Source organism: Lingula anatina, chromosome 3 (assembly GCF_051362555.1).
Source record: "Lingula anatina isolate TDL-2025a chromosome 3, LinAna3.0, whole genome shotgun sequence".
In the NCBI taxonomy this organism is placed as follows: Eukaryota; Metazoa; Brachiopoda; class Lingulata; order Lingulida; family Lingulidae; genus Lingula; species Lingula anatina.
In genome coordinates this window covers 24,306,797-24,329,631 of record NC_141769.1, presented here as the reverse complement: position 1 = coordinate 24,329,631, position 22,835 = coordinate 24,306,797, and the positions used below count along the sequence as shown (strand labels likewise).

Sequence of the window (22,835 nt, the reverse complement as noted above, 5' to 3'; positions counted from 1 at the left end):
TGCTGCAAAGTTTTTTATAATGTCATACCATTTGTGGCCCATCACTGAACATTGTGCGCTTTGGCTACTTTGCAAAATATATTTTGACGAATTTCTACGTACAGAAACGGTTTAAAAAGCGCCGTTTTAGAAAAAGACCCCAGCATCCAACATAGATATTTACAATGTATGTCGAATGATAGGAGAGACCACCTGCACATCACTTAACTTATGCCGCCTGAATATATACATGTGCAGTTGACTGATGTGAGACATACCGAGGAATACAATAGACAGTATAATCAAAATGGATATTTTCGACTATTTTCCTTGTCTGAAAAGTAGGAAACTGCTGCAAACAAATTATTTACAAACTCCATCTCAGCAAAAAAAAAAAAAAAAAAAAAAAAAAAAAAAAAAAAAAAAAAGGGACGAACTACATTTAATTTAACACAGATGCCTAGTATACGTGTATTTTGATATTAATTTGTACATGCAGTTGTATGTAAACAATGTTATGTAGATTTTCATCAATGTTAATCCATCTGCAAAATCTAATAAGTTGTGTACAGTTCAGGAAAGATGATATAAGATCATGTATTATCGTGCAAGTAGTGATTTTGGTAGTTTTTGCGTAATTAAGCATAATTTACAGATACGTAAATAAAATTAATATTTCTTCCAATTTACGTTTACATATACAGTCATTCTTTGCTAGTGGTGCACTGCGGGGGGACCATAACAAGAATGTTATTTAAATTTAGATAGCCGACCAAATTCTCATGACATCGTTGTGTATGTTTCAATAACAAATCAAAGAAGCTGCATGAGCAAGGAGGATATTGTTATAAAAGCAAAAGAAGAGAAAAAGCAGAAAATATATCGAAATTACCCTCAAAATGGCGTTTTTTTTGTGGAATTTCGACCCTACCTCTATTTAGGAACAGTTTGTTTAGGGTTTGAATGAATTATTGAAGCAGGGAATACACCTACTGCAAGAAGATATAATAAACAGAATGTGCAAATGGTTATTTAAATAAAAATTTATTTGAAGTCACTGAAAAATGATCACAAAATTAGCTTAACTTACGATACATGCGGTGTCCCACCCCGATGAAAATTTCATCTAATCCTATCTTTCCGTATTAAAACTGTTCAATCGTCCAAAGTAGTATTTCGGTTAGTTTGTGTCACGAAATCCATGATAATATCAGTTTTCTTAAGAATTTCACATTTATTGCTCAGCAAGGTCGATATTTCTTCACCGCGTCCCAATATTACGTTCGCAACGCTGAAACTTCAGAGATCGATTCTTATCAGACGACTTTAAAATGCCGCGTGAAAATTATACATCGATAGCGATCTTCTTCCATACTCACTAACTGATGACGTCTTACACACGAATGGCTTCTTTTGCACACTAAAAAAACCAGCTCAAACTGGCGGGTGGCCCATTCTGATAACATGTTACGCAATGACGCTGTCGAGATAGGATGCAGGGCACAGGTGTAATTCCCTCGATTTAACCGTCACAGGATTGTTTATTGGGATCTTCTTTGTATGAAGGTGAGAAATAATGAGTTTCGTTTCATTTTTCTTCAATTGTTTCAACATATTTGTGTACCGATTGATTTTTACCATTCTATAAGTAGGGTGACTTCGTCTGAACTTTCGTTTTGCGTCTGTTTCACATGGGGGACTAAAGGTCATGTTGAACATGGTGACGCGGTGATACCGTATTCATGTTCTCTTGTTCTCGAAAACTCAATCATCGAAATTGAATTACTTTTTTTTAGTTTTGTCTTAAATTAAGCTGCTACACTGTATTCCGTGCGTTTAAAATTTAACCGTCTGTAAAAACAGCAATAATGGATTACTAGCAACACTTACGTTACGCAATGAAGCACCGAAAATGGGTGAAGAAAATGTGTCTCAGTAATGCGTGTTTGCCACTCATAATGCACTGTACTTTGTTTGAATAAGCAATAAACTATTTGTTATCTTAGGTTATCCATTGTTCGTTATCAGAGTTAACAGATTCTTTGTGTGATTTTTTTTCAGAATCCCAAGAGTGGATGCCTTAGTGAGCACAGAACAGATATCACCATTGGTCTACATATGTCAGGAAGAATGTTATAATTATGAACTTTGTGTTACACTGAACTTCATTTTGTTAAATTTTGTATTTAACTGAACTTTATTGTGTTAAAATAATAATAAAAAAATAATAGTTCTGATAAAAAACTACAATCTGGAACATTCTTTAGATCAACTTTGTTCAGTGTGTGTCCCATATGACAGAGTTACAGTAAATAAAATATGTGCATTATTCCTCTGTGTTTGTCAATTCCATTTTAAAAGCATGTGAAAGTGGTGTGCCCCTCATGAATGAAGTGTGTATGGATAATAGCAAAAATATTGTTATTATTTACATGATTATAAAAAGTTTTTGTACCCGCGTCAATAACGTTACCGTGACCCACATATTCACCATTTTTATTAATTATGAAATGTGGATTAAATTCTTCAAACCCAGTTTTGAAGCATTGAGACAACACCCCCTTATGATTTAAACTAAAACTGAAAACATTCCATTAGACTTTCATTAGTTTGTGCAAAATATATTACCCAGGGTAACGCGTCTTGGATTTGGTGGGTATAGCTGTTCAACTCTCCTGTGTGCCCTAAAAAGGGCAGCTGCTGTTTCCCTTTTTATGAAATGATTAACTGTGATGGTGTAGCTATCACATCGCAAAATTACAGCTTCCCAGAGAAAGTTTGAAATTTTCGGTCAAATTCAACATTTTGTAACCACTAGCAAAGAATGACATACAATTAAATTATATTGTTTTTCCAGCTAGGGCTACCGGAGTGATCATTTTGATGTACACCACAGTTAACTTATCAGGGCTTTTCTCAGGATTTGGGGTACAGGCCGGCCAAAATTACCATCTGTAATTTCCTTTAAACAATTCAGGGTATTGTAATGGGGGGGGGGGGGGGGGGGGGATTAAAAATAAAATGAAAAAATATATTCTAGGTTAAGTCTCCGACTTCTGAACCCTCTCCCATACCTCGGGTTCGTTTTCATATAGGTCTGCTAAGCAGTCTCTCTAAAAGTGATCTCGTAGACAATAATTCCTAAGGCTTATATCCCGAAATGTATATCATCTTTTACCCTTTCACGATGGGGACATTAAAAAATCTATAATTACATATATAATGCAATAATTTCATACAAAAACAAAAGACATCTAATTCCATCTCACATAAAGTGTAATTTATTTCATAATTTTTTATACATACACATAATAACTGAACTATCTGTACACCAATTATATACACGGGGGAAGGTGTCAACTGTGTCACCCTAAATATATCAACATATCTACTACATGTACCTTACACAGTGTACACAAATAGTATTAAAAATTCATACCATGATTTAATGCAATGCATATTAGACACTCGTCTAAATTATAACACAACTGGTCAATTTGTAAGTAATAATCTGTCATACAATTTTTCAATCAAACAAATTATACAAAGCTAATGTAGCTTGTTTAAATAATTAATTAGACATACCCACCAAATTTACAGGCAGTATTTAATATATATATATGGACATGTTCAGCTTTGAATTAACATAAAAGTTTTGGGACTAACTACAGGAAGTAAACTTAATTGAAATCAGATAACATGCTATAAAACCTATATAAAGTAGGTATAAATGCATGTAATCTATTAAATGAATAAATAAATTGTCCTAATTTAACCCACCCACCTATTTCTTGTACCAGACAGTAAAACGGTGCACAGTGTGTTTACTTTCTGGAATAAGTCTCAAAACAAATTTTGATAAAACAATTCTGACCACAGCCTAATACAAGCATATGCCAGCAAGAAGCATTTAACTTACTATCTACATCTCGTATGGGGTTCTCTTTAATACAGATACACTATTCCGTATTATGACCCTGCAAAATATATATATATATAGCAAAATCCTTGTAAGCAATTTTCTCGTCTTTTACAGGAAGTGTTAAATATTATAAAGGTTTAAAGCAAAGATTGATTCATACAGTTAAAGATGTCATTTGTAGTTGTTGGTATGATTATAATTGTCACGATTTACTACCATCAGTGCGAATCATACCAATTAATGGAGAGCTCAGAGTCGCTTAATGGAACCACTTTTGAAGTTGTCTACAGTGTTGTAGAAGTTCTATTTTTTTTTCAACGTTCAATGTGTAATGTTATATGTTAAGGAAGATGGATTTCTTATCAACATATGACATAAATTTCAAAATTATCAGAGACCGTTTTCTTGAAAACCACAGTTTATCTTTTGGGTAAAGTTATAGGTATTTTTTACGACCAGAAAATGTCTCTTCTGCTGAAATAATCACTCCAGTGAATATGTTAGGTGTGCAACCAGCATTACAACTGCTTCGCAAAACAATAAACAGGGATGAGACTACTGCCATTTAGTGAAAATATGGTATTGGGGCTAGGGGGCCATCTAGGATGATGAAATTTTTGACTCCCAAAAAGTCAGAAATCCGTCAATAGTTGGAAAAATCTAATCCCTGAATAAACTGTGTTCTAACTGTACTTTTTGCTCTCTAAACACAATTACTTGTGATTATATTATTTATTCCATGATCACTATGTACTACTTGCTGATTGTGTTATGTGTTTAGTATCTACTGCTTCTTGTTCTTTTATCACTTATTGTTTCTTTTTAAATATATGTACTTCTATTGCACTATCAGCCTTCCAAATCCCTCTATCATTTAGTATATACACAGCAAATTATATGTCAAATATTTTTTGTTCTGAACAAATTACCTCTTTGGTAACTTGGTTCAAGGTTTACAATTGATATAGACAGTTATCTACATAACATCCATGTTTCCTTAGCTGGACAATTTTTTTTCCTAAGAAATCTTTCATGAACATATACTTTCAGGATCAGAACATTTTCCACTAGATATCAAATCATGCCAACAACATATTCATTCAGAAAAGATTTCTCTTAAATTTTTTTTCTGATGGTTTCTGAAACAGTTACTGTGCTGCAAGGTATCTCTTATGGATAACATTTAAATGTATTAGAGTAAAATTCCTTAATTCACAAATAACGTACTCTCCTTTCAGGAAATAAGTTTATGAAGATTTTAACTTTAATAAGCATATTAATAAAGTTGTGACAGTAATTTAAAAATGTGTAAAATTATGCCATCAAAAGATAATTCCTATGCATAAATTCCTTGCAAATTGCTGGACACCATGACAAATAATCTATATACAAACAGATTTAATCAAAATTCCACAGGTTCATAATCTTGTATATTTTCTCCCTTCTGTGCAACATAGACGCATTCGTAGAAATGAATTGGTTTAGGCTACTACAGCAACCAGAACTAACATGCACAGCGTATTAGACAGCAACAGTAACATACAGGTCTACCCCAAAAACCACTGTGCTTTATAAACAGAGTGAAAAAAAAAACACAAAGCATAATTACATCTGATCTTTCCAAGAGACAAAGCACTGGCTTATTGTACAAAAAAAGTCAAATGAAACATTAAGATATTCTGTACTACCTAACCCATCACAATTTTAGTAAAAACCCAAACTGCATTAACTCATTCTAATTAGTAATTTTTTTGTTACATTTATAATCTTTCATAAATTTCCTGACATAGAATTTGAAAACAGTATTGAAGTATTCTTTAAATTATCTCTGAATATCAAAATACATGTTCTCAGAAAAATAGAAAATATTCAATTGGGGAAAACTGCATCAGAGTCTACAGGTAAGCATCTATATCCTACCAACAGTTATCTTTACATTTCATTAAAATCCACCTAAAAAAAGGTATCAGCTATATACTGCCAGAACATATAGCATTATCATCACCATAGCTTTTAAATAAGATACAATATATCTATTCTATTTACATTATATAATATAAACATATAACAGACCAATGATTGGCTTTTTATATGGTAAAATATTGACAAAAACGAATCCATGTAATTTTACAATATACACGCCAAAAATTACAGACACCTTGAAAAATTACAGACACCTTGATTCTTTGCAATTTATATATCCTATCTTCCACACATGATCTAGTTATTATACAAATATTTCTATGGCATGGACATTTAACATACAGAATTACAATCACCAATAGGTTATCATCATCATCATCATCTAGTGGGACGGGGTCATCTGAGCAAGATTCTTGACCAGCAGTACTCAGAGAAACACCAACAGATTGGGTTATAATTTTATATTAAGGACCCCAGTGTTGGGTCAAACACAAATCTTGTTGCCATAGCAACATGTATTTCTACGTCTGTAACCATGGATATGACCATTTTGTTACCATGGATATTACTATTTTTTACCATGGATATGACCATTGTCTTACCTAGCCTATTATCATCCTTCTAGTTGCAAAGTTTACAACCTTCCTTGGTCATGAATCTGTGTAGAGAATTTCACATTACATTATCTCTTAATTTAAGCGGTTATACAAGCTACATCTTGAAGAGCACGTCTTGAAAGTTAAATATAAGCCTCCTTTGAAATTATCAGATTATTCAACTCTGACATAATTTTTAAAAAATCCCCACATTCAACATGTAATTTTGCAGTCAATTGTACTTTGAATCACTGTAAGTTTTTAACATGGCATTACACTGACAGGTGAAAATCCTCCACCTAAGATACTTTATGCTGGCTCTTCTGAGTTTGTCTTGACTAGTGTAACCATGGTAACATTCCTCATAAGAAATTATGTCATGGAATCCACCCCTTGTACTTTAAGTATATGTTTTTTACATGACAAAATATATAAATAAGCTTCAAAACATCCTTCAACGTAGAGTAATTTTCAAAAGGAGACAAACTTTTTTCCTTTTTTAAAACCAGTGTTGACTTTTCTGTCCTGAAGGTGATTCATGCATTGACACAGTCTTCCATCACAGCTGCCTTTTGTCAGTTTAAGAATTCTACATAGTTGGATGGGACCAGGCCTGTCTTGCCATTTAGAGTGCCCTCTAGCCACCCTGGCTCTTTTGACTGACGCACTGAATGGAAGAAAAAGTTAAACGCTTATTCATGTTGCCACATCAGATAAAATGATGTATGTGAAGTAAAGTGGCAAAAATTCTACTGACTCAAGTTAGTAAGCACTTTGAACAAAATAAGCTATTACTTTATTAATAACAAGTTATTATTTTTTCACAAAATATAAAAATAGCAGCTCAGATTTATCAGGTGCAACATTTTAACTTGCTGACAATAAGAATCTCGATATTGGCAAAAAACCTTAAAAGGTACATGACAAAAAGAAAACAAGGTGATGGTACTTTTGTCAGGGACTTTGCCAAAAGAATTAAGCACAACTAAATTCTTTCATAGCTTGCATGAAAAGAACTACTTCTGTGTGTTATTTTCTTTGGATCTTGCATAAGGAAACAAATCACAAAAAGACCTTAAACAGACTTTGTGTGAACAGAGCTGCTTACTCACCATTATTTATGATCTGGTTTGGTTCAAAAGATAACTCTGTGTCATTCTCGGCTTCACAGGAATACAGTGTCCTTACCCTTCTGAAACAAGAAAAACATGAAAATGTGAATAAAAAGCAGACCTGTCTGCAAGTGTGTGTGTGCGTGCGTGCGTGCATGTGTGTGTGAAATTAAGGAAGCCACAACATGTTGCCACAATTCTACATTGGCCAAAATGTATTAAGATGAAATATCTAATTTCTCTTTTCTTCTGTATGATGTACTATCATGTTGCAAATGTCAACATAAACATAACTGCTCCTCTCTCTTAATATATGTCTGTACTTGCATTTGTTCTTTACAGGAATCGTGCAAAGAGTTGGGTCTTTGCCTGTGTACATTTTGTGCAATTACTAATAAAGACTATCAATAATCTCTGAGAGGTTTACAACAATCTGGGGTAGCGCTAGCAATTTTTTTTCGCTTAGCCAAATCACCACATTTTTGTAAATTTGTTACCAAAATGGTTATGATTTGGCTAAAACATGTCAAATCAAGCCCTTTTTCTTTAGCCAATTTAAGTCTATTTTAGCATTTGGCTAAATTGACGAGTGTTAGCGCTACCCCAGACAATGTACCTTCTGCTGGGCACTGTGACCGTGGGTGTGGGGGGAGTCGTAGGGATGTTCCCAGTAGAGGAGCTCCTGAAAAATATGAAGTCAGTGAAATGATTAATATTTCAGCAAATAAAAATAAATAAATAAATATTATCAAAAGAACACGAAGAAAGAAATATATACACTTGTGAGAACTTTCCTTTTGATTCTGAAAACTAACTTGATATGCTTTAAAGGATGAATAATTTATATTAATGAATTTGATGTGATTCTTGAAGCTTAAGGTCTAAAGTATATTTAACAAAGTAAAACACTGCAAAAGAGGAACAGTGAAAGCAACAGTGACATAAGGATACACCTATGTTACCAAGGCACTTCTTAACCCTAACCATCTATTTAGCATCAATATTTTTTATCTTTAAACATGGCTTTAGTACATGTACTACATTAATACACCCTTCTTGGACTTAAACAAAAATGTCCAACTATAAGAGTGTATGAGACGTAAACCTTCACCAAAACTGTGTGTGGAAAGATGTGGGCAAAAGCGATTGGTGGAAGTCAGGAAATTTAAAACACACACCGAACAATACTACTCAAAGTGGAGAGTTAGTAACCATGCCACAAGAGGTCCTTTTATCAAGAAAAGCCCTGCAGAGTCCAGGTGGCAGCAGCCAAGATAAGCTTTAAGTGTGCCACAAGAAGAGATGCCCCTCAGTTTTTCCAATGCATCATCTGTTAAGGCCAAATAACTGTACAATGTCATTCACATTATGCATATATTATGTAATACAATCCGTGAGTGAGCTCCCTAAAATTAATTTGTCTACTCACAACAAATTATTTTAAACAAAATAACCTCATTTTTAATTTTTTAAATTTTAATACTTTTTTCAAAGTGATAATATAATCAAAAGACATCTCCAATAAGACCATTCTTTAAGATCAAAACATCATACAAGTCCATAATAGAACTAGACCTAAACAAATTTTTGTCAATTTATCACAAATGGTTTTGTACATGCCATCAGTGTAGAGGCTGTTAAACACTGACCACAATTAAAAAGAATTTTCCATTATGAAAACTAGCTTTATTACTATTTTTACAGCTACAATGAAAATAATTGACCTGTGTTAAATTTCTATTATCACACATAAAGCAAAGTAATTCCTTGGAAACCCAGAAATTAACATTAAGATACCAACAAATTTTGCTACCTAAAACAATTTTACTGTCTTTTCTGCAAAATTATTTTTCACAGTAAAAAGATATGAATTAATATAAGAACAAATGAACACAGTCGAAAAATGAAGTAAAATTTGCAACATTGTAGCAAAACATGTTGGCTGCATACAGCAAGAAAACCAGCAACCTTGCAAGTGCATAACAGATTTGTTATTGAAAACAATTTCATGTGGCTGTTGGGAACGAGTCACACCTCAAAACGACAAGGTGCACATGCCAATCACAGTGAATGCTATGGCACAACGAAAGAAAAGCCCTCTTTGATAACATACCGGCGCCGCTTGAACGAATTACTCCATTTCCTAAAGCTGAATAACAAGGGGGATCTTCAATTATTACTACCAGGCAATTGCCTGAGATTTAGGGATATGGCAGATCACAGAAAATATTGCTGTTACAACCATATAAAAATGACAAAGCATTTGTAAAGCAGTTAAAAGCACACTTCAATGGCCTGTTATTGTGATGATGGATCCAGGGCTCTGTTGGGGAGGGAAGGGTAAAGGCTGGAAAAATATTTCACCTCCCTTCCAACAAACACCCCTAGGACAGCTCCACAAAAGAACTTTAGCTGGAAAATTGGTCTTAAACTTAAGACAGTAAGGTGTATCTAAGTTTGATATAGTTTCATGAAAATAGTCCACCTTTGTCTAAAACGTGAGCAATGTCTTTCGTGTAATAAAAGAATCACAGTAAGTCATTTAATTAGACTACTACTGATATTTCTCAATTCGAAGTAGACTAAAATTTTGGTTTAAAAATTTAAGACCAATTGTTTGGGCTATAGTTCTTTCGTGCAGTAGTACCTATGCCACAGCAATGTACAAACATCTAAGACTGCATTCACATCGAGTTGAGCCATGGATCTACAAAGTCACGAACTAAATATGGTGGATGTACATGAAAGAAAACCGCCTAATCTTTTAAAAGTCTCTCTGCCTCTCACACGCCTCTCCTCGCGTCGTCCCTGCGGAGGTATAGTCATTAAATCTCGGCTCCATTGGGACGACACATGGGGAGGTGTGTGAGAGGCGGGGAGACTATTAGAAGATTAGGCCGTTTTCCTTTCATGTACGTCCACCATATTTAGTTTGTGACTTTGTAGATCCATGGTTCAACGCGATGTGAATGCGGTCTAACTGTCCCCATGCAGATACAGCCACACGTCTACTGCTTCAAATATTGTTTTTATGTGCACTGTTAATCCACATGTGTCAGACATATAACACTTGGCTGTGTAATTAAAACAGCACTACCAAAGGCCAATGTTAGAAAGTAGATCAATTTTTCATTATTGTTATTATCATCTTTTATCTTTTTTTTTTTTTTGGGGGGGGGGGGGGGGCATTTATTTACCACCCAAATGCACTTAATTTCTCCCAGTTTTCATCATTATATATCAAACTCAGGTCAATTCTGATAGTTTTTATCTTTTTCTACAGCTTTGACAAAAAATCTATCTGCTATTATAATCAATCTCATATATACTGACTGTAAGCCATGTATGTGAAATATATCAATTTAGTGCAAAAACTCAATAATAAGCCATTTGGTTATGAATTTGGGTACATTATACTATTGAGCAATAATAACTTTCTCTGGCAGAGGGAAAAACAAGGATTCACGGAGAGATCCTAATCCCTAAGTACCCCTTAGCCAAACCTACGACCAGCGCATACCACAACACCGATGCCAAAGCCTATACATCTACATGCACTACTGCCAATGAACCAGTAATAACCACCTCACAGAAAGCAATCCTATATAACCACAACAAGCTGACGCATATAACGTATATCAATATACAGCCACATTATCAAACAGGTGCTCGGCTACCGCAATAAAGCAGCCTCTTACATGAGCTTAGAGAGTTCTTCCTTAGCAGAACGCTTTAAGATTGCATCAGCAGACTGCCGTTTCTTCAGACCACCACCACTGCAACCAATAAACAACTCAGACGCATGTTACGGCAATCCATTAGCATGTTAAAATCCAATGGTTGAGCATTTTTGTCCTTTATAATTATTTTTCATCAATAGACAAAGCAAAATTTTGAGGAAAAAAGCTGAAAGTTTTAAGCCATCAAAGCACAGTTTTTACTTTTATGTTCTCAAATTTTCTTTGATAATCAAAGTGTAATTTTTGTATGCACAAGGGTAAAGACATTTTTGAACACTGACCATCGGAACAGAACTGTTCTCTCAAAGCCATTGGATAAATAGGTATATATATGAATATGTATATATATATATAGGCAGCAATATTTCTAATTAATCCAACCACAAACTCACCACTGAAAGCGGGTCAGTGTAACATAGGGGGAAACCATTAATAAACCCATGCAAATTCAAAATTCATATAAGTTTTTATAACAGAACACTGTTTTATACTGAAACACCCAGAAAACAACTTGCACTGGAATGACACCAGTTCATGAATTTACTTTTAGATAAACTATTTCTAAGCAACTGTGATATAATCTAGGCAGGATCACTGTGATGTGTTTTTTTTTTTTACTCAGGATCAATGTGATATCTTCTAGGCAATGTCCATGTGATGTTATCTGGGCAGGGTTAGGTTGAGTCAGTTATCCATCTAGGGTCTATCATTTAAATTTAATCTAGTGTTATCTGGGTAGGTGTAACCCAATGTGTTATATGGATAGGTGTAAACCAATGTGTTATTTGGGTGTAGGTGTAAGCAAATGTGTTCCCTGGGTTGGTTTAACCCAACATGTTATCTGGGTAGGTGTAATACAATGTAGTATCGATGTAGGTTTAACCTAATGTGTTATCTGGGTAGGTGTAATACAATGTAGTATCGGGGTAGGTTCAACCAAATGTGTTATCTAGGTAGGTGTAATAGAATGTGGTATCGGGGTAGGTATAACCCAATGTGTTATCTAAGTAGGTGTAATACAATGTAGTATCGGGGAAGGTTTAACCCAATGTGTTATCTAGGTAGGTTTTAATACAATGTAATATTGGGGTAGGTATAACCAAATGTGTTAACTAGGTAGGTGTAATACAATGGAGTATTGGGGTAGGTTTAACCCAATGTGTTATCTAGGTAGGTGTGACCCAATGTGTTATCTAGGTACATCCACAGTAATGTGTTATCTTGATAGGGTCAATTGATCAGGACCAAGATCAGAGACAAGATAAAGTGCTATCTGGGTCTTTTAGCAGAAAAAGAACTCTTCAGGAAGTTTCATCAGCCAGTATCATAATCTGTATATAGTGTTTGGTTTGTGGTTGGAGTAATATTGGAAATAATGACAATATATTTGGTCAGGTTATAGCAGATTATATGTTACAATACACAGCAAACCAGAAAGTTCAGTCAAAGAAAGAATTGTATCCTATATGTGATAAATATGTTAAGTGATATATTTTTGATTAATTCTACTAACTGCATAAAACAAGAAGATACAAGTTATGATCCCCATATTCCCTTTTTTCTAAATATCATAATTCCTCAGCCTAATGATATAGTATAGAATAATTAGTTCAAAAACTAAAGAAAAACTACAATTTCAAATGTTGTACAAATTAACACATAACTATATAAATACTTTATCTGTTATAATGCTCTATTTCTCACCCACATAATATCACAACTTTGCTCTCTCTCTCTCTCTCTCTTGGACCCACTGAAGACAACTTGACACTATGACACTCAAGACAGGCAGCATAGCATTTGATTTCTAGTACTTACATTGGTGGAGGCCTAACAGGTCTGGTGACAACTGGTGACACTGAACTCGGGGTATAACTAGATGCACGGCTGGCTAAAATGAAATGAAGAAACACATTATAACATTATGTAAGAATAATAACGACATTTGGTCCAGTTTGCTATACCACTGTGACAATCTGTAACAAATTGTGCAAGCGATATATTGTAAATTTTGTAACCCAAGTGCAGAGAAAATATTTCCAACTAACCTCAGCTCTGTTTGTCAACAGGCTCTTTTTGGTTTTTATAACTGACAAAGACATACATATTATTACTGGGCTAGAGAAGTACCTGTAACATTTATTGCTAACATTCCAACATACCCATTGAAGACGATTACTGTCACCTTTATCTTTAAGAAATAATAAAAACTTTACTGAAATACAAACATTGAGGGCACTGCTGGTCATATGTTATAGTTTTCATCAGCTTTCTTCTATCAGTTTAAGGTTAAAATACACATTTTGTAGACAAACAAAATTGTTTGCCAGTATATATGGCCCCATAGGCTGTGCTTGTCAATCACTCTCAATAAAGCAGTATTCCAAAAGGCTTTTTTTTCTCTATTTTGTTTAAAGAGTGGCCTCAAACAACAAAACACTTAATGCCGTTATTGACCTTTGTTTGTTTCATATTGGACAAGATATCTGAAATGTTTTTCATGAATTTTAATGTAATTTTCAGGACAGACATTTATGTAGAAGGGAAAGAGGTGCTTACGATTTTCAGCTAAATAGGGAGCTCTTTCAATTTCACTAAAATAATTTTATTAACATTTTCTATGGAAAAGGTCAGTGTTCTCTGATTCAATTTGTATGCAAGAGCCCAGAAAAGAACAAGTTCAAATGATAGAACACAGCCATATGTAACCTGTCCCTTCATATCTGTATACAGAATTATAATTAAAATCATCTAAATCATGTAGGAATTCTTTGATGGGGAAAATGCTGATCCTATATAAGGCAGTTTGAAAGAGAAAAATAGATGAAAAGCTTAGGCGACAATGAAAGCAACGTAAAAGCAAGATCCATCCCTTTTGCTGCCAATGCAAGCATATGTAGTCAGTATAAACAATGGGTAAAGATATATGCTTTACCAGTCTAATGCTAACTTCTTAGATTTATGATGCATTATGTTTCTTTTTGCACTGACTGTCATCTTATTTTAGCATTAACTTGAGAAGCTGCAGATATAGTTCCACACAAGAAATACTTTGCAGTAATTTCGTTCTTAGTAATTATCTGGTATTTTTGCAAATCTGCCAAGTGCATATCAATGTCACTGTCTATGAAGCTTATGATAATATTTTAATCTATACATTTTGCAGAATGTTGTTTCTTTCTCAATCATTCCCTTCAAATAGCATTTTTGTTTTGATGTCTTTAGGGCAGTTAATATTGGCAAATAATGATTAAATAAAAGCCACAGAGTAAACATATGCACTAAAAACAAACAAGAACCAGCCTTTTTTTGTCCGCATGCTGCTTCTACACTAACATTACATACAAATCTAAATTATTGATTTTATCAGCCCAAATGCCCTAGGCTATTGGAATAATTGTTCCTATAAATCATGGCATACGATATATTAAAGAACATCAAGCAGCTACTTTCATAGAAATACATTTCATGCTTTAATAAATTTTTATAATAAGTTAATACTACAATGCTAAAATAACCCCCAGTTCTAACTACTTAACTACTTCAAATACCTGATCCCTACACATCAAATTCTCCAATTTGACTCAAAATAATTATAACCTCATTCAAATATTTCATTGCTAATATCTTATAAGGAAATATATTAGAACACAATTTAAATTACAATAAAATTATCTAGTAGAAACTTGGTAATATGTAAAAATTTTAAAGTAAAAAAAGTTAAAAGATGACTTAAGACTTAAAGCAAAGCAAATCAAAACAAACAATGATACTAACAAAGCAAGGTAGTGTGCGATAGGAAGAGATCAAAAGTGGCACTTTTAGGCCGGGCCTCGTTGTTATGGTAACTGTTGTTATGGTAACCATCTTCCCGCCTCAACTGGGGCGGCTGATCCAGCCTCATTATGTCTTTTGGACTCAGAAGGCCTCCTAGCATGGAAGAAGCATGCAGAAAACACACTAGTTAATATAGGTGTGCCAAAGTAACAATAAATACAACTCAATGATGATGAAAACCGACAATCAAATTAATAAGCAGTGAACTTCTAGGTGTTAAATCATTTAATATGAACTTGTAAATTATGGAGCAGTGCTGCAGGTTACGTTTTGCTTTCACTTTCTTCAAGTGTTCAGTTTTCTTCAAGTAGTGCATGGAAGTTATGTATTTGGAGAAAATGACAGTTAATGCAAAATTTTTTACGAGGCTCATACTTGTCAAATTAATGCAAATACGTAAACACATAACTTATATGAGCTTTTCAAATTCAATTTTAAAATTAACTACCAAAACAGATATAAAGTTGTAGTAGAGCCTATTTTGTAAAATTAGTTTCATAATAATCTTGCTGACAGATGCAGGTCAAAGAAGAAACAGCATGAGACATTCTGGTTTCATGATATTTTTCAACATTATTCAAGAGACATGTTAGTACATTTAGCTTAAATAGAATGTTATAATAAACTACTAACAGAAAACCAGAAGATAAATATATCATATAACAGTAAGCTACTATTTAGGAAATAATTGAATGTTTCTTCAAAATTGTTTACCAAAAGTAAATAAATTATAAACGTAATAGGCAAGTCAATTTAAATTTAAATAAGCAAATAAATGAACAAAATAAACAAACAAATAAATAAATAAACAACTTATAAAATAACAATTTTTTTCTTCGTTTTGATGTGGGACATCATAAATTTGCATAAGACACACTGGTCAGCATGCTACAACTGATCAAACAAGATGGCAGGAAATGAGGAAACTTACTGGACAAAACAGAAGAAGTTCCACACTTAGACAAATAACACTTACAAACTAGAGGATCAGAGAGGCGATACCGCCTCCGAATATTGTACCACCAGCTGGAGCAAGCGCATTCGTATAGACCCCCACATACACAAAATAAGGGACACAGCCACCAGTCTTATGCTTGACAAGCTATAAAAATGCAATCAACAAGAATTTTCAAAATACGCAAAAAAAATATATAACTTAAAATGGTACAATCAAAGTTAAGTTCATCGTAAGGTAGGTCAAAGGTCAATTTCAAGGTCGCAGTAAATTGCCAGTATATGACTTCCTATTCAACTTCAATAGTAACTATGGACCTATCTCTGCCAGGTTTGGAGTTAAAAGAGAAAGAAATTAGCAGAGTTCAGTTCATGATTATAAGTAGGTCAAAGGTCAATTTGAAGGTCACATATAGATTGCCAGTATATGACTTCCTATTCAAGTCCAATAGTAACTACGGACCTATCTCAGCCAGTTTTGGAGATAAAAGGAAACCAAAATTTGCAAAGATCAGTTCATGGTGAAAAGTAGGTCAAAGGTCAATTTCAAGGTCACAGTAAGATTGCCAGTATATGACTTCCTATTCAAGTTCAATAGTAACTATGGACCTATCTCTGCCAGTTTTGGAGACAAAAGGGAAGCAAAATTTGCAAAGTTCAGTTCATGGTGAAAAGTAGGTCAAAGGTCAATTTTAAGGTCACATTTATATTGCCAGTATATGACTTCCTATTCAAGTTCAATAGTAACTATGGACCTATCTCTGCCAGTTTTGGAGATAAAAGGAAAGCAAAATTTGCAAAGTTCAGTTCATGGTGAAAAGTAGGTCAAAGGTCAATTTTAAGGTCACATTTATATTGCCAGTATATGACTTCCTATTCAAGTTCAATAGTAACTATGGACCTATCTCTGCCAGTTTTGGAGATATAAGGGACTAAATGTTATAATTTTGGAGTTACCATAATGTGCCTTAAATTTCGAACAGAAAAAATTAATTAAAATAAAGAAAATGTCATTTTGGTCAAAATTCTTGAAATAGGAGGTGCTCTGAAGTTTCAGAAGTTCAAGTTTGATGAAATAATGTCATTTTTGAACACAAGTTGTCTGCTTTGCCAAGCCTTATGTTTTATTTTTCCAGAGTTCAAAATTTATTATCCATTACCGTACTGCACATTTTGCTTTTACCACCAATATGTACTTTTTGATACAGCGTAACTCGAAAACCGTATGGAATACAAAAAAAAACGAGACCACCTCCAGTATTGGGCTTTACATGCAAAGTTCAGTTCATGGTGAAAAGTAGGTCAAAGGTCAATTTTAAGGTCACATTTATATTGCCAGTATATGACTTCCTATTCAAGTTCAATAGTAACTATGGACCTATCTCTGCCAGTTTTGGAGATAAAAGGGAAGCAAAATTTGCAAAGTTCAGTTCATGGTGAAAAGTAGGTCAAAGGTCAATTTTAAGGTCACATTTAGATTGCCAGTATATGACTTCCTATTCAAGTTCAATAGTAACTGTGGACCTATCTCTGCCAGTTTTGGAGATAAAACGGAAGCAAAATTTGCAAAGTTCTGTTCATGGTGAAAAGTAGGTCAAAGGTCAATTTTAAGGTCACATTTAGATTGCCAGTATATGACTTCCTATTCAAGTTCAATAGTAACTACGGACCTATCTCAGCCAGTTTTGGAGATAAAAGGAAAGCAAAATTTGCAAAGTTCAGTTCATGGTGAAAAGTAGGTCAAAGGTCAATTTTAAGGTCACATTTAGATTGCCAGTATATGACTTCCTATTCAAGTTCAATAGTAACTATGGACCTATCTCTGACAGTTTTGGAGATAAAAGGGAAGAAAAATTTGCAAAGTTCAGTTCATGGTGAAAAGTAGGTCAAAGGTCAATTTTAAGGTCACATATAGATTGCCAGTATATGACTTCCTATTCAAGTTCAATAGTAACTATGGATCTATCTCTGCCAGTTTTGGCGATAAAATGGAAGAAAAATTTGCAAAGTTCAGTTCATGGTGAAAAGTAGGTCAAAGGTCAATTTTAAGGTCACATATAGATTGCCAGTATATGACTTCCTATTCAAGTTCAATAGTAACTATGGACCTATCTCTGCCAGTTTTGGAGATAAAAGGGAAGAAAAATTTGCAAAGTTCAGTTCATGGTGAAAAGTAGGTCAAAGGTCAATTTTAAGGTCACATATAGATTGCCAGTATATGACTTCCTATTCAACTTCAATAGTAACTATAGACCTATCTCTGCCAGTTTTGGAGATATAAGGGACTAAATGTTATAATTTTGGAGTTACCATAATGTGCCTTAAATTTCGTACAGAAAAAATTAATTAAAATAAAGAAAATGTCATTTTGGTCAAAATTCTTGAAATAAGAGGTGCTCTGAAGTTTCAGAAGTTCAAATTTGATGAAATAATGTCATTTTTGAACACAAGTTGTCTGCTTTGCCAAGCCTAATGTTTTATTTTTCCAGAGTTCAAAATTTATTATCCATTACCGTACTGCACATTTTGCTTTTACCACCAATATGTACTTTTTGATACAGCGTAACTCGAAAACCGTATGGAATACAAAAAAACCGAGACCACCTCCAGTGTTGGGCTTTACATGCTCTACAAAATGCAAAAAAGAATGGGTCTCTAGCATTAACGGTTCCCGAATTAGAGACAGTTTTCAGTTTCGGTATCTTATGGCCGCTACTCCCGTGAAAATGCACCGATTGACCCCAAATTCATGGAGATGAAAGATGACCTGAAGGGTAACACTTTCCAATAATATTATTGGTTAAGTCTGTGTGGTGTCTGAATAACAGGGCAAAAAATTTTTTTTTCGTAAAAAATTTCATTTTTTTGAAAATTTTGGCCCATTTGACCTTGAAGTAAAGGTCAAAGGTCAAATCCAAGGGTATATTTGAAATCTACACATATGACTTTTGGATCCGGCTATAGAAATTTTTCCCATAACTCCTTCCGTAGGGTAGATAATTAGCATTTAATTTTGCCATTTTTAGACAAGGGTGCATTGCAATGAGTGCCACACCCAGACCCCAATACCGACAAAGCCCAAATTTTACATGGAACGAGTTGAGATTATAGGTGACCTAAATCCATGAGATGGGTATGGGGGGCCTTACCGTCTAGGAGGAGAAGCGGTAACGGTAGCCGTCCGGCGGAGCCGGCGGAACGATCCGGACGAGACCGAAACCATGTGTACTGCCAGCGCTAACGCTGGTGGTACAATAATTCCAGACAATAAATGCTACCATGAAAAGTATACATGATCAAACAGATAATAATACTATAAATTAACACCATTAGATGAAGAATTTTAATCATATCCTTTTACACCCTTGTTAATAATTCATAACTCCTAACAGAAGGCAGCAGTATCTATTTGTTTAAGTTTCAATGTGGTTCCTGTCTACTAACTATATCTAGACTACTAGAAATGAAGGGTCCGTTATTAAATAGCCACTTCAAGATATGAAACCTCCATTACTACTAGAAGCAGACCTTGAGAGATACTATTCTAGTAAACATTATAATAAAACCAACATCTGAAAACATTGTTCATAACTGACTAATATTGAACAAGTTTTCTTCCTTTGTATACCTTTAAGTTTTTGTAGAATTTATTAGGTTATGATTTAATTTTCAAGCATCCCAATAATTTTTGATACATTAATTTCAAAAGCTACAATGCTTTTTTATACTTAGTAAGGCCCATTTGTCTTTTATTTTATCTTTTTGTAAACCAGAAGGCTCAAGACAATGAATTACAAGTATTTCATCTATTCAATTCACTAAACATCTTTACAAGCATTTTGGTGCAAAAAACATTTCCTCTATTATAAAAAAGATACGCTAAAAACATAATAAAGAAAAAATAAAAAAAAATTTTTTTGAAAAGAGAATAAAAAATTAAAATATGTCCAGATAATTTTGAAAACATCACAATCCACCTGAACAGAAAACACACTCTGTCAATATTGAAATTAGGTTAGAGAAGATTCCATTCCACAGAGACAGAAAATATAATCACACAACACGGAAATCAAAACCAAGGGTTAAAAGACAGGTATCCTTTTAACAAATACTGTGGTTAATAGGAAAAAAATGGGGGAATGCTTTCTCTGATCTCAAGTGGTTTTTGGGAAGAAATATCAACAGACTAGTAGCAACAGCAGATTTTTTTTATGTAATTAATAAATGAACATAAAATAATGTGCCAAGAAAAGCACCTATTGGGACTTCATATCTATTGATTTATACAAAAGCTTTTTAAATAACTTTAAAATCAAAATATAATATCAAAAACATTCACAGAAGATCAAAGAAAATTTAAGTGGACTAGTGAAGGGAATTTTATGTTATTTTTGACAAAAGATGAAAACGTAGAAAAGAACTGAATTGACATTTCTCTGCTTAAATATTACATGCAGAGGATATTTAAGTGCTATTTCATTATTCTCACTATTGGAACATGGTGATGAAACACTCTAGCTTACCTTGTGTCTAAATGTGGACAGAACATTATATATATTTGGCATAACAAAAAACACAACAAATAGAGTATTATTTTATCTTGCTTGCACTTGTACCTGGCACACTTTAGTCGACACACCCAGTACCATCTTACTCACCAATGTAGCTCATTTCTTCTAGGGAAACTGGCATCAATATCACTATCACAGCTAGCACATTCACCAAGGTATCTAACACATTCATCTAGAACTAACACATGTACCAATTTACCACTGTCACATCTAACACATTCTCCAAGGTTTTTAACACATTTATCTAGAACCACTAGCACATTCATCACCATTTCATCTGCCACATTCACCAATGCACCAAACCCATGTTGTATAGCTAATTAAATACGTTCACCACTGTCACCTTACACATTTGTCAATAAACCCAATGGACTCATCATTTCCACTTGCTGTCACAACTAACACATTTCTCATGTCACATCCAACACATTTTCAACATCATACCTAACACACCATCATTGTCACACCTAAAACAATGCCACAAGTTACCTTGGTCTGCCAGAGCAGCAGTGTTAGCATACATGGGAGGCTGGGTGTGGGGGCGGCGACTCACATCCAGCTGGGGAGAAGACTGAGACAGAGCGTTGATGGAAGGACTGGATTGGTTGTTGCTGGACGACTTGGAACTCAGGGATTCTGAACTGCTACTGGTGCTGCTGTACACATCAGCTGTAATAGAAAGATATATAGTGACACAGTAACTAGCAAAATTCATAAGCTGTGTTATGCACTCAAAGTTATATTTGTAATAATCATAGGTTCTTGCAACAACAGCTAAAACTGTGCTCCCAGGTAGGGGCTATTATAACACCTAAAGCCTTGTACCCTGATGAGGTTGTCTTGTGAAAAATGAAAGACTTAAATTGTAGTAACTTTGATTTAAAGCTGCTGCTGTTGTTGTTGGAAGAACCTAAGGTCATAACTCTGAGTCGGTCATTCAATGGCTCCACCAATCAATGCTAAAAATGCTTTTAAAAAACAAAGATTATCGTTTCTTTCATTAACTTTCATTTTAAAAATCATCACTTCATTCTTTCTTTCTTGTGAGACAAAGCTGCTGAATTTATGGCACACGTAGTAAAACAAAAATGAATAAAATATCAACACCAAGGATGAACGGTCAAAATGTGGAAATGGATCGGTTATCAAAACTGCAGAAATTCAATCCAAGTTTCTAAGGGCGTTGCCAAGAGGTCTTTACCTATTACCAGTAAATAGGTTTCATCCACAAATGAACAGCTGGAAACCCAGAAAACCCTTCTCCAAATACTTACTCTGGAACTAGTGTATATTTTGTCAGGTATAATAGCATAAAGATTAAACACGATTAAAGGGTAGAGAAAAGTACACACTTGAAACCACCATTGGCAGGACTAGGAAGTTTCAAAAGAGGTGAAGATAAATATTTTAAAAGTATGTTCATTGGTTTTGAGTTGAAGCAAAACTGAAAAGCACACAAAAGACTCTAAACCAGCATTTCTAGGCTTTTTAAGAAACAATTTGCCCTTAACTATGTAATTTATTTCTTGTTTTCTTTTTTAATGCTGCCAACTTGCTGAAAATACCCTTTACTATTATTTTGCAATAGTGGATGTGGATGCTTCCCTCCCCCTTCTCTCTCTGTTTGTGTGCGCGTGCACGTGTTTAATTATCATCGAAAATTAATAATTTTAGAACAAATACCAAATTTATGTCAATACTTTCAACTGAGGTAACAACCATTGCAGTTATGTATGCTTTAACAAACTGCTGCCTTTTGAAGCACAAGAAATGTAAACATGTCAACACTGACCAACACTGCCATATTAATAACATGTAAAGAAAAGCAACAACCTTCATTAAATCAAGGTTGGTAACAACTTCACAATTAGTACAAGAATTAAGGTCATCAAAGTGCAGAAAAAAAGTCAGTTAATATAGCTGGACATTATAAATCTTGAATTCAATCCTGTCTTGCAACCAATTATCATATAATCTATGAGCTTACCTAAGCAACAATAATATCATTTTTTTCTCAAATATTTACACCTCAACATTATCATATTAATTACTCAATCTTATCCATTTCTTTTGACAAATCCATATCCCTGCACATGTAGTAAGCTGGCCTAGAATTGTTTTTATAAGATATATCTACTACCTGACATGTATACTAGAATCCACAGGGGTGCCCATCATGATATATTCATTTGTCTTCAAGC

At 34.0% G+C, this 22,835-nt stretch overlaps 1 protein-coding gene and 1 long non-coding RNA gene across 12 annotated transcripts in view; one reads left to right on the top strand and one right to left on the bottom strand.

Moving 5' to 3' along the window:
• The first annotated feature begins 677 nt into the window (after positions 1-677).
• Positions 678-2,308, top strand: LOC147763106 (uncharacterized). Its single transcript, XR_015333500.1, has 2 exons — positions 678-1,545; positions 2,041-2,308. It is a non-coding gene; the product is annotated as an uncharacterized LOC147763106 (long non-coding RNA).
• Positions 2,309-3,237: 929 nt separating this feature from the next.
• LOC106175697 (rho GTPase-activating protein 26) overlaps positions 3,238-22,835 on the bottom strand; it is a 61,769-nt gene continuing 42,171 nt past the window's right edge. For 6 of the 11 annotated variants that reach the window (XM_087007548.1, XM_087007554.1, XM_087007550.1 and 3 more), the window contains 7 exons: positions 21,124-21,303; positions 15,050-15,202; positions 13,091-13,163; positions 11,231-11,308; positions 8,149-8,214; positions 7,533-7,612; positions 3,238-7,087 (listed from right to left, as the gene is read on the bottom strand). In XM_087007548.1, the coding sequence (XP_086863674.1) occupies positions 6,996-7,087; positions 7,533-7,612; positions 8,149-8,214; positions 11,231-11,308; positions 13,091-13,163; positions 15,050-15,202; positions 21,124-21,303 (722 nt within the window). In that variant the 3' untranslated portion in view covers positions 3,238-6,995. Of the gene's footprint in view, positions 7,088-7,532; positions 7,613-8,148; positions 8,215-9,645; positions 9,682-11,230; positions 11,309-13,090; positions 13,164-15,049; positions 15,203-21,123; positions 21,304-22,835 lie in introns of all 11 variants that reach the window. The other 5 variants (XM_087007551.1, XM_087007552.1, XM_087007553.1 and 2 more) reach the window with 5 other exon arrangements.